At 39.2% G+C, this 12539-nt stretch overlaps 1 protein-coding gene across 1 annotated transcript in view; it reads right to left on the bottom strand.

Moving 5' to 3' along the window:
* Window positions 1-2446: 2446 nt before the first annotated feature.
* The window catches only part of plekha6 (pleckstrin homology domain containing, family A member 6), a 117729-nt gene continuing 107636 nt past the window's right edge, over window positions 2447-12539 (bottom strand). The window contains exons 23-28 of the mRNA XM_046075724.1: window positions 12328-12486; window positions 11515-11667; window positions 11104-11237; window positions 7072-7220; window positions 5500-5601; window positions 2447-4826 (exon numbers count right to left, since the gene is read on the bottom strand). Coding sequence (XP_045931680.1) covers window positions 5510-5601; window positions 7072-7220; window positions 11104-11237; window positions 11515-11667; window positions 12328-12486 — 687 coding nt within the window. The 3' untranslated portion in view covers window positions 2447-4826; window positions 5500-5509. The remainder of the gene's footprint in view (window positions 4827-5499; window positions 5602-7071; window positions 7221-11103; window positions 11238-11514; window positions 11668-12327; window positions 12487-12539) is intronic.

Genomic DNA, 12539 nt, shown 5'->3' with positions numbered 1-12539 from the left:
GTTCATAATCATGTATCTTTTGTTCTAATAGAAGTCTTTGATAGATATCCAGCATCCCTAAAGAGGAACAAAGCATGGTACAAGGTCAAAGGATCAGTATCACAAATTTGGTATTGTAATTGTTGTAATTTTGGCTGTCATTGGTGATAATGACACTTTACTCTCTGGGATCTGGGAACTCGATGACATCACAAAAAAAAATGTCCGTAACAGGTCAGACCAATATTTTGTATTTTGTCTCTAGTGTTTTGTGCGCCTTTGGGAAGCATTCTGTCAGCAGCAGCTCAACTTAAATTAACTTTCACACAAATCACACATTTCCTGTGTTTACAATCTGCTCCCTGCTCTTCATATATTACATACACATGTATACATTAAGAGCATCTTTTTTAAGTAGATTTCTTTTCAGTAGAGGAATAAGTCTCAATGCATGTGTTTCATGGTATATGTTAAATCTTGATTTGATCTGTGCATGATAGTTTGTAAGTAGTAAATGATGGTGTCACAATACAACTTGTCTTCAATAAATGATTGACTGTCAATTTCCTCGTCTAAGATCTGATGTGAAATAATCCAGTCTGTCTTTGTTTTTGCATTTTATTCATTCAGACATACAGTTTGATATAACAAAGACTGTAGAATATCATCAGGAAGCCTGTTGGTAATGTCATGACTGGACAGTTAACCTCAGTAGTCTTTTTGGCAGTGAACTTCATCATCAACAAGTGGATTAAAATAACAGCAGTGAATATATCATTCCAGGCAGCGAGACATGTTTTATCATACAAAATACTGTGATGAATTTAGAAGCATCTAGAGAAACAGATTATTTGTATACATTCACTTTATTGCAAGGTTTTCTGAAAGCAAGCATATTATGTCTCTTTTTTTATCATTTGCATAGTTCAAGCAGTTTGTCTAATTTCCCCAAAGAAGCAATGGTTACATGTGATAGTAGGATATACAGTAACTGAAATCCAAAATATTTTAGACATTGACAAATGTATATAATCATCCACAAATGCTACATCTAGTATCAAATATTGGACACCATCTTTTGGCTGTCACTTCTTAACACATCAGATTCCAAGTAATCCAAAAATATCTATGTTATGCTCCTTCAAACAATCCTCAAGAGCAATAAAATAAAAACAAGTCTTCTTTGTGAAACGTAATTGAGTGTAAAAATTGAACCTGTCAACTTGTCATCGAATATCAATGCATCTAAAAAAATATGTACTGCCTCTTTTGAATTGTATTCCCTTTCTAAAAAACGTAAAACAAGAAAAAATAGAAGTATTTTCATAAATCCTTGTTTAGTTTTTGCGTATTAAGAGCCGATAACTGCTTTCCACACACAATCTCATTTTCTGTAACATATTGTCTCTGAATCTCTTGAGTATGGACAGACTTTCTACAAAGACAGGTCACTTGAACATTGAAGTGTGTAAGGGCCAAAAAAGCATACAGAATATAGTCATAACAAAGGGGAGGTGTGTATGTGGTCACAGCATTCAGATCTGTAGGACAGTGCAATGAAGAGGCATGGACAAAACAAGTGTTTTATATCCTGTAAGAAGAAAATATTATTTTGGAGCAAATTTGAACAAGTCCCGAATTTCAAGTGGCTTCTTTATAATGCAAATCATGTGATTTGTTTTAAAACAAAATAAGAATTAAAGCTGCAAGCAGCGTTGGGCGGGCCCTCGCACTTGTAGCGCGTCCGGGTGTGAGCCGGCCAAGTTGCACATTCTGGAGCTCTGCCGGTGCGGCTGTGAATTTGCTACGCGGTTCCGACGCCGCATGAAGGTGCTATATGTCACTTCCTGTGTCCCCTATGTGGAGCTACATAGCACTTGCCGCTATGAATATAAATCGGTATTGGCGTGTAGATGTCTTCGGGGTGGGAGAGTTATCAAGCACGTAAAGTTTGGTTCAGATGTGAGCATGTACACTGAAGTTACAACAACTTCCTGTGTCATGGCGAAGACTTGATCTTTGACGCCACGCCACGGACACGCCCATTGACGAAAATTCGCAAATAGCACAACTTTTCATCTTCAATGCCTTTAGAAGGCACAGCAGAAATTTGAAGTCGGTCGGACTAAATCCCTAGGAGGAGTTCGTTAAAGTACGGAGTGCGTAAAATTCAAAATGGCCGACTTCCTGTTGACTTTAGGGTATGGGTTCTTGAGGCTTTTTTGTGCGTCTTGATATGATACATGTCCCCAGAAAATTTCGTGCATGTAGGTTGAACGTGAACGAGGGGCTAATTTTTTCCAATTTTCTAGGTGGTGCTAGCGAGTCATTTTGCCACGCTCATGCGCAAAACCCATAAAATATGAAATTTTTCACCAGTCCTGACATGTGTGCAAAGTTTGGTGAGTTTTCGAGTATGCTCAGGTCCCCAAAATGGAGCTTACTTTGCAGAAAAAAAAAAAAAAAAAAAAAAAAAAATTATATATAATCTTAACAAATTCAATAGGGACCTCACACGGTCGTGCTCGGGCCCTAATAATTACATAACGTATCACAATAATGAGTTGATATTTTTTGTGTTACTTCACAATATTTGGCTCATTTATGCATTTAGGTTTCTCCAAAGTTAAATTATAAAAACAAATGTATTGTTTACTTAATTTATTTCAAAATGTAATAGTTATTATTGGCCATTTTGGAGTTCCACTTTTAAATGTTCCATTTGTACCATCAATCATTGCATTTCCACTAGATCCAAGCTCCTTTGTAACCCATGTCATTAATATGTCCATTCATCAAAACATATAAAACACAGACAGGTTTCAGACTTACAGTATGGCACTGCATGACTGGATGAAATGTTGGTGGGATATGTTACATTACACTATTCTCCAGTATATAATTCCACCATTAGCTGACTCCTGATTACACAGATACGTGTTTTTCTAGCAGAGTTACTCTTCTAAGGTCACTTCTATTTTCACTTTCCACATACAACATTCCATTTATAATCGCATTTCCAACATACTATTCATATGTTTAGACAATCACTGGGGGAATTCTAGATGAAGCTTGTTTGAACCAGATGCAGGAGCTGTACACAGCAGTTGGTGGTGAGGTGACCTTTCAGGATGTTGGAGCTAGCCACACTACCCAGAAAAAGGCTTCTTTCTGTCTCTCCTTTTAGACTTTGTTTTTGCCTCGGATGGACGCTTCTTTAAATCTAGGGCAGAAGATTGTGTCACAGCCTGCTGTTTCTTAAAATCAGCTATTGTAAAAGTTGAAATACACATGGTATACCCAAGTGTGTATATACCCCTGCTGGTGTTTTGCTCTGTATTATGCTGTTTGACCCACAACATTAGGTCCTGTCTGCCAGCTGTGGTTCAATCCTTTTAGACTGAACTGAAACATACAGATTGTGAGTCCAACACAGCAAACGTGTCTGTCTTAGTTTCTAACAAAACTGCCATATTCTCAAAATTTAACTAAAAAAGCTTGCAATCTGACTGGCTTCTACCCTAGCTAGTAAAGTCAGCGCAGCACAGAGCAAGGTCATTATTTTCAATGAAGAGTAGCCGATTGGGTCCTAGCTGCTCTTGTAGCAAAAGTTCACCTAAATTCAATTTTGACCCCCAAAATACTGACCTCTATGACCAAGGGCATTGAAGCATTGACAGCAGGTAGTGGCTACGAACATGGCTCTTCTGATGTGGAAAAGAGTACAACCTAAATTATTTACTTTCCACCTAACCGCACAGTCCAATGTATGACCACACAAACTCTGTAAGCATGCAGAGCATGCCTGCGTCCTGAAACACCTGATGTGGTATGTACAGAACTATCCATTTTGGAGTATATCAGGGACTTTACGCTACCATCCTACAAGACCCTCAAGCAACTTATTGGAGAGGATGAGGACACCAGGTTTAGCAGCTTTGTAAGATGGGTCATGGTTTCCACTCTTCATCTTTGGCTCTGCATCCCAACAAACTCTGTGTGCTTGCGTATTTGGTGTGACATTATGTTTGACCCAATCAAATGTACGCTTATGGTTGCATATGAGTGTAACTGACAGCAGATGTGGTTGATAGGGTGGGAGCAGTGTAGAGGATGGGGGTCTGGGTGAAACAGGCATCACAGTGAGTTTAGAAGGAGAGTCCTCAACTTTTTACAAAGGATGAGAGGCTTCGCTCTTGTTTTGGTCAGTTGTCAAAATGTAAGAATATGTCAGTCTTTAACTCCCACTCCTCGCTCGGTGGTTTTTCTAAGTTGATATGGGAATTAGATGAAATGAACTTCCTCCTTTGCCTTTTAATGTCCAGAAGAATGTGCAACACCTCTCTGTGGGTTTCAATGAGACTCTTTGTAGTAGTCGACTAAGTGACGTTCAACTGTACTTTCCCTTGTTCATCTGCAGTGTGGGCCTTGCATATGCAGTGTTCCCTTGTAAAGTTACCAACAGGGAACCTCAGGTCACATTTTGTCATTGTGAGTGTAAAACATCTCATCACCAACATAGTTCATCAGGAATCTCTACTTTGTAGACTATGTCCTGAGCTAAATGATACAGAAAGATTACACACCATGAAGCTGGTAAGTGGTCTGGAGCCTTCCTTTGTGCCACAGGGCACACATAGTGGGAGACTGTCATAAGTTGGATGAACATGAGTACAAGTCTTTTTGCTCATGCCTCCTAGGAACCTCCTTCGATAGCTTGCCATGCTTTTGTTGTAGTTTAGGTGCTAAAGAAAATACAGTAATTTGTCTGTGGCCATTTTCATTCTTAAGTTAGTCCAATCCTCAGAAAGATGCTCCATCAAACTTGATAGCAGCCAGTGCTTGAGCTACAGACAAAGGCAGAGAAAGATAATCGCAGGTTAGCTGTGTGTCACTAGGTACCAATTACTGTTTGCTATCATGGTTAATAAATTCGAAGCCATTTGAGGAATGATGTTTTTGTGATCACTGCTACAGCAGGGCAAATTTTAGCTTCTGTTCCTCAACACATTCTTCTACAATGGGTGGTATCTACTTGACACAAGGTTAAACTTATTTGTTGTCTGAAACTTTGGCAGCTACAGCACATCTATTAGCCTACCTCAGTGTATGGAGTTGTAATGTGAGTATTGGAACAAGTCGGACTTTGTGTTGAGAGTTTTGAGAATGGACCTTCAAGCTCAGTCAAAATGATGCTTAGACAGACAAATTTATAAATCCAAGCAGGTAGTTCATTCCTGTATTCTCTATTGCCTCCTGCAGACAAAATTGATGGAAATAACTCTTTTATGAAATTGGCCTGAAGTTTTTGATCAATGGAATCTAGGTAAGTTTGAGGGTTATATTGAGCACTTAAACTTTTAACATGAACACTACTATTCAAAACGTTATCGTTCAAATGTTTAATGTATCACATCATGAACCTGAAATCAGGGGAATCAGAGTGAAGTGAGCAGAGGGTCTAAACAGGGAAGGGGAAGGAGGGGACTGGTGGGCTTGGTGTGGTGAACGGAGACTCACCTTGTATGACTCACACCTTCATGGTGTGGGCGGAGTTGGGGAAGTCAGCAGAGGATGGGGGAGGGGCCAGGTTGGTCGGGGAGGTGGGTGGAACGCACTGGGCTGGAATGAGATGGAAGGAGGCCGGAGGAGTGAAAATGGGGGAAAATGGAAAGAAAAACAATGAGTGAACCAATCAGGGAGAAGTACGGTGAGAGAAGCAGGTGAAGAGGATGGGCTCCTGTGCATTCAGAGGTGTAACTGTAACAATACAGACATCTGTGGACATTCAGGGTAAAAAAAACTGTTAATTCTGCCTTCCCTGGATCATCGTGTATCCTCTGAATATGTGTCCAGATTGTGCATGTGTGACTCCCCTCAAGTCTTCAGCACTTGCTGAACTATGAGTTGACCTGAGACACTACAAAAGGTATCACACAAGTGCTGCTGAGACTGATGGAAATAGGAATAGTGTTGCAGGAATAAGGAAGACTATTTGGACCTGATAATGGTGCTAGACAAAAAGGCGGGGTGTCTGTATGTGTTACAAAATTGCTGTAATGTATCTTATGACATACATGCATCAGGGTGCATTAATACAGTTCTATTAAACACAAAGGCACGTGAGAGCAAAACAAACTGCTTCTGTTATTGTACATACTGTACAGATGTTTTGTAGATGATTATGGGAACATGCATTAACAAATGATGCCTGATGACACCATGACTTCAAGATGTATGTAACGAAATGGTATATACTGTATTTTTTTTTTTTTACAACTTATTTTGACAGTTTTGAAATTTAAGAGTAGGCTCAAGACTTTCCTCTTTGATGAAGCTTATAGTTAGGGCTGGCTCAGTCCTGAACCATCCCTTAGTTATGCTGCTATAGGCCTAGACTGCTGGGGGACTTTCCATTATGCACTGAGCTACTCTCTTCACCTCTCTCAGTCAATCTGTATGCATTCTGTTCCTATTAATGCATGTTACTTACTTGACTTCTTCCCTTTCCCGTAGTCTTGGGCTTTCTTATCCTTGGCCAGGCTATCCTCATTGACTGTTTGAAACTTTATTTGCACAAGGATTTAATGCATAATGACCTTATGTGCCTTTCTACACACTGCTGTTTGAAATAATTTGGAGACAAGTGACCAATGTTTTGACATTAAAGTTCCAGTCCTGGTTCATTTGGCGAATTAGTTGTTATTGGTGGTAACAGTGAATGCAGATTAATGCTACAGCAACCACCAAAATGACCTATAAAAGCCAGAATTTTCAACAGTAAATCAATTAAAAAGCCACACCTTCCAGCTATACATTTTCTAAAAATGATATATGATGTTAGAAGTGTTTTCCTGTAAAGATATCTCGACAGGTTACATTTACCACACAAAATTCTTCTTAAACGACACCCGAAGATCAGCATTCAATTTCAGAGGTGAGTTGGGTGAATTACGGAGGTATGGGCAGACACATGTACTATGTAGTGTTGGGAGTAAGTAATGTCCTGTGTCGTGTGATCATGGTGAGCAAGTTAGTGCGAGAGGGTTAGTGACGCGGCGATAGTGGCAGCCGGACGGAGAGAGTGCTCACCGGAGAGAAGGCGGCTGCGACGAGAAGCCTCCGCAGCCAGAGCACAGGAGATCTCAATTCGCTTCTCCTGCTCTTGCAATTGCTGTTGGGAGCTGGCTTGAGCTCCACCCTCCACTGGGCCGTCCAGGAGAGGAACCACATTCTGCAAACTGACAGTGGGTAGATGAAAGGAGACGCAAAGACAAAGGAAGAAGGCGGTGGTTTTGTTTGTCATAAATAGTGATTGTGCTACATTTGACAAATATAATGTCATCTGCATATAAGGAAACATTGGATTCTGTTTTTTTAATATTTCTTTAAAAGAGCAGTAATGAAGAAGTGGACAACCTTCTTGGATCCTCTGCAATTTAAAAGTAACAGAACCATACTTTACATGCATATTTATAGAACTTCACCACAATAGAGTCACTACACTTCCTGAACATGAAGGAACCAGGCCAGGTAAACAATTAACAGGGGAACTGCCAACTCGAGGAAGAGGAATTAGAATCCATGGTACACTGTTAAAAAAAAAAAAATTGTGAAAAAACAGAAATATTCCGGCAGCTGGGGCGCCAGAAAAATACCATAAAATAACAGTAAATAACCAACTTGTAAAAGAATGGAAATATTCCGGCAGCTGGGGCGCCAGAAAAATACCTTAAAATAACAGTTAATAACCAACTCGTAAAAATACGGTAATATTCCATAATGACAATACAGTCTGTTACTTTAATTTTACATAAAATCTTGTGCAATTTTTGTGGCTTTTATTGTTTATTTAAGAACATATACACCTGTAAAAACAATTAAATAACTTTTAAATATAGTTGAAAACTGCTATAATACAAATAATCAGGCTTAAAATTTATAGTAGAGTGCTGCTTTTAATTGAGTTTTATTATATAATTTCACATAAAAATCTTGTTAATGTAATCAATATATTGTAAAAAAAAAAAAAAAAGAAATGATACAAATACTAGATTTTCCTTTAAAAAACGTCAAAATACTGTTCTAAAACAGGTAATCTGCAGTGTGTGTGTACATTGGACTTTTGGACCGTTCTTGGACCATTCTTCTAGAAGCGCATTTGTGAGGTCAGGGAAAGATGTTGGATGAGATGGCCTGGCAGGCAGTCTCCACTCTAATTCATCCCAAAGGTGTTCTATCGGGTTGGGGTCAGGACTGTGCAGACCAGTCAAGTTCTCCACACCAAACTCGCTCATCCATGTCTTTATGGACCTTGCTTTGTGCACTGGTGCGCACTCATGTTGGAACAGGAAGGGACCATTACAACTGCTTCCACAAAGTTGGGAGCATGAAATTGTCCAAAATGTTTTGGTATGCTGAAGCATTTACAGTTCCTTTCACAGGAATTAAGGGGCCAACCCCTGAAAAACACCTCCACATGTATCTGATGCTTTGCATTGCACTTGGTGATGTAAGGCTTGGATGCAGCTGCAAGCTAGTGTAGATCATCTGCCTTTTGCTTATTGCTCACGCATAATGGAAGAGCTGGTGGTGGAGGGGGAGTGGTTATCTGCTCTGTCATTCTTGCAGCCATGTAGCCACCAGACTTGAATTCTTCCCCAATTCTGTGTGCTAACTAACATTTCCAGAATTTGGTCACCATACCAATTATTAAGGGAAACTTATTTAATGTCTTGCAGACCTTGGAAAGATATACTGTTGATTTTGTTTGCCGTTGTTTATGTTTTCCAATTGAGCTAAGAGCCCAGGTGGGTTTTTTAGGTCATCCAGAGGTGTTGTTGTGCAAAGTCAGTCGAATCTGAAAATGGACTTTTGGCTTGCATACCAAAAACTTGCAAACAAATGGATTCATTTGGACTGCAAAGAAAAACTTCACATTCGCTCTTTCTACTTGCATATATTAGCATCTTTTTTGTATACCAACTTAATTTAGAAATTTTGGACTTCCCCAACTCCTGTGCACACAGTTGTGCACTGCCTTGCAAGGCCAGGTGGACCTAATTCCGCAATCAGCTGTAGCACTCCTGGGGCAGAACTAAAGGACAGAAAAGGAACAAGGATGCACAGCACAGAGAAACACATACAGCCGTATGCCGTACCAGATACAAAAACTGGCTTTAGAAAGTCATAAAATATCATATTGAAACCAGGGAAGAAGTCTTTGGATTGTGCATTAAGTTCACTGTATGTAAAACAACCATTTTCCCCTCTCCTTTGCCTTTCATGTCTCTGCACAGTCCTATCAAAGCAAAATGCCAGCATTTTAAGAAATATTTTCCAATTACTTTACATTCAGATTGCACTTTAATCTTGGAGCTGTGTCTAAAAGTGTCCAAAATATTCTTTATGTTGAACCAATTGGGTTTCTAATGATCCGAAAATATCGTCAGTAAGGTAAATAAAAACTAAACTACTTTAGTTTCAGGAGAACAATTCTTTACACTGAAATGTTTGACTTGTGTGGCTTATTTGTTGTGAGGATGGAACTAAATAAATGGTCTATAAATAGTATCAGATGTGGGAATTTGTATTGTGGTGGTACATTAAAAGGTCTGTGGGGTGGTGATGGTGCAATGGATAAGACACATGCCTTTGGTGTGAGAGACCCGGGTTCAATTCCCCATTGTGTCCCATTGTGCAACCTCAATTGTAAGTCACTTTGGATAAAAGTGTCAGGTAAATGTCTGAGTTTCCTAAATTTAAGGAAGTCTGTCACAAATAACCCTAGTACAATATAACGCAAAATGGGTTTCTGGTCTCTGTTATAGGATAAATGGAACAGGATAAGGAAAAGGATAACATGTGGAAAATTTTAATTATGAAAAAACAGGATTTAAATATGTTTGTTTTAGGTTTTGATAATACACCTATAGCTAAAACTCTTCAATTGAAGTATCTGTAAAATTGCATTAAAATTAATTTTTCATCACAAACCTGTAATTTTATAGGAAGTTTTCTTTTTTAACCCCATTAAAAGGTGTGAAGACCTGTCATTTAACAATAAATTAGATATTACCTTTCTGTAATTTTTCCACTTTGGGGCAATTATCCATTCATCCATCCATCGTCAACCGCTTATCCTGCGTACAGGGGGGGCTGGAGCCAATCCCAGCTGACATCAGGCGTTTGGGGCAATTATATACTATGTTAATCTAACATGTAATCTAAGAATTATAATAAAAGTCAAAAGCTGTGAAATTACAGTAATTATGGCTGTTTTCAATGATCAAAACTGTGTTTCGACAGTAGACACTTGTAGACACTAAATTTATTTAATGTTTTTATTTTCCAAATATCCATAATTAAAGGAGATATTTGTCAATTAACAAGAAAATCTATGTCAAGTTACAGAACAAATGTTAAGGTTAACTGTTACTAATTGTACCAAGTTTAAGAAATGTTTTTACAGTATTAAACTTAAATGTAACCCTTTTTTTCTTTTAAATAAGAAAAATAATATTTGTGAAAATACGGGAAATTCCTGAATGTATTGTAACAGTTTGTTTATGTGAAAAACCCAAAAGGTTTCCTTAAGATAACAGAAATGTTATGGTTATTCACAGCTAGAGGTTTTTCATGTTATTTTACATTAGACATGTAAATTTCCAGTTTATTTTTGTCCATCCATCCATCATCAACCGCTTATCCTGTGTACAGGGTCGTTGGGGCTGGAGCCTATCCCAGCTGACTTTGGGTGAAAGGCAGGGTACACCCTGGACAGGTCGCCAGTCCATCGCAGGGCCAGTTTATTTTTGTAATTTTTTAAAATTTTCATGTATTTCAAAAATACAGGAAAAATCTGTGAAATAAAAAGGAATAAAACTGTCAAAGTACAGATTTTTTTTAGGGTAAGACGCAGAATAGAGGAAGGCAGAGGAGTGCAAAGACAAGGAGCTATTCCATATGTAACATAGGCCACAGTTTTGTACCATGTAATTAACCATGGCATTACAATGGCACAAGCTGGTCACAGAATGCAGCCTAATGTAAACCGTGCCACAGTGTCTGAAAACAGGTATGTATTCATTATTACAATACTAATAAAAATCTATCAACACCCACTTTGATTTGGCAATGAGTGTCTTGATCCGTTCCAGTTTCTTCTGCTTCTCCTTCTGTTCCTCTGGGCTCAGAGGAATGTTATCCTCCACGTCCAGGTAGCGCTCTGGGATCACAACCTTGTCAGGAGCCATCAGCTACAATAAACATGATGCACATAAAGAAACATGGACACAAATACACTTTTACACCAATTCAGGGTTCAGTATCTTGCCCAAGGACACTTCGACATGCAGCCTGGAACAGGTGATTGAACTGCTGATTTCCCAATTAACGGGCAACCTGCTCTACCCCCTGAGCCACAGCCATCCATTTGAGTCCTTACTGAGCTGTGACACATGCACATAGACAGACAGTAGATGAATTATATGATGTAAGAAAATGTCTCAGGGCCATCAACAGAATTGGTCTCACCTCTTTGCTGATGTCCAGGTCATAGTGTTCTGGTTCAACCTGTGACCGTCTCAGGCGAGCAATTTCTTCCCAAGGGGACTCCTGACCCTGGCCTCGAACCGCTGCCTCCAAGTCTTTGATGTCAATCTCGTGAGCTGTCAGTCGCCTACGAATCTGTCCACACACACACAAATACAGATACTATCAAATCATCCACGAGCTCAAACCTGTTCAAAAACAGGGTGGTGGGGATTGTTCCTTTTCCTACCCCCAATTTAGACTGTTAAGGTCCCCTGCATTGCAGCCCTTTTCAGTTCAGTTGTGCTTTATTGGCATTTTCATTGCTACCTCTGTGTGATGATCTTATTCAAATATTATTGAGGATTGACATGGCCAAAAGTCTCACTATCAACTTTAAAGCTGTCTTCATCTTAGTTGTTTGTGTTTTAACCCATGATATAGACAATAGTCACCTGTGTTACTTTGTTACTGAAGAATACGCCTGGATGTGATGATTATGAGACAAACCATGAGTGCCTTTTTGTGTAATTTCTAAGTGGATTTATGGACACTGAATACTGACAGAAATGGAAAGAGTAAGTTTCACAAATTCCATCAGTGTGAGTTTATTTTCCTTTTTCTAATTTGACTAACTACTCTGACTCTGAGCTTGTGAAGGCAAATTCTGTCAATCAGGTGACAGGTGAACTTATTAACTCGTGCCCTGACACACTAAGTTAAGTGTGCACAAAGTTAATTAAAGCTTCTTAGTTGTCTACAACTGTCATCTGAAAGATTATGTAGCTGGAAGTATATGCACATATTTGATCATACCACTTTGTAGTTGGCTGGAGCCTGGCCGCCTGGGAGGTTTAGACTCCGCCTCTTGTCCCGCACAGAGCTGCTCTGGTTGCGGCGGAGTCGCTCATTCTGCTCCTCCACACTCATCTTCGACTTCACCTCTGCAGGAAACACAGCGCTCTTTGGACGCTCCTGTGACAAAGATGGAGCATAAAAACAATCTTTTCTTTCAATTCAGGCAAGAT

Source organism: Micropterus dolomieu, linkage group LG18 (genome assembly GCF_021292245.1).
Source record: "Micropterus dolomieu isolate WLL.071019.BEF.003 ecotype Adirondacks linkage group LG18, ASM2129224v1, whole genome shotgun sequence".
Classification (NCBI taxonomy): domain Eukaryota; kingdom Metazoa; phylum Chordata; class Actinopteri; order Centrarchiformes; family Centrarchidae; genus Micropterus; species Micropterus dolomieu.
This window is presented reverse-complemented; position numbering and strand designations above follow the sequence as displayed.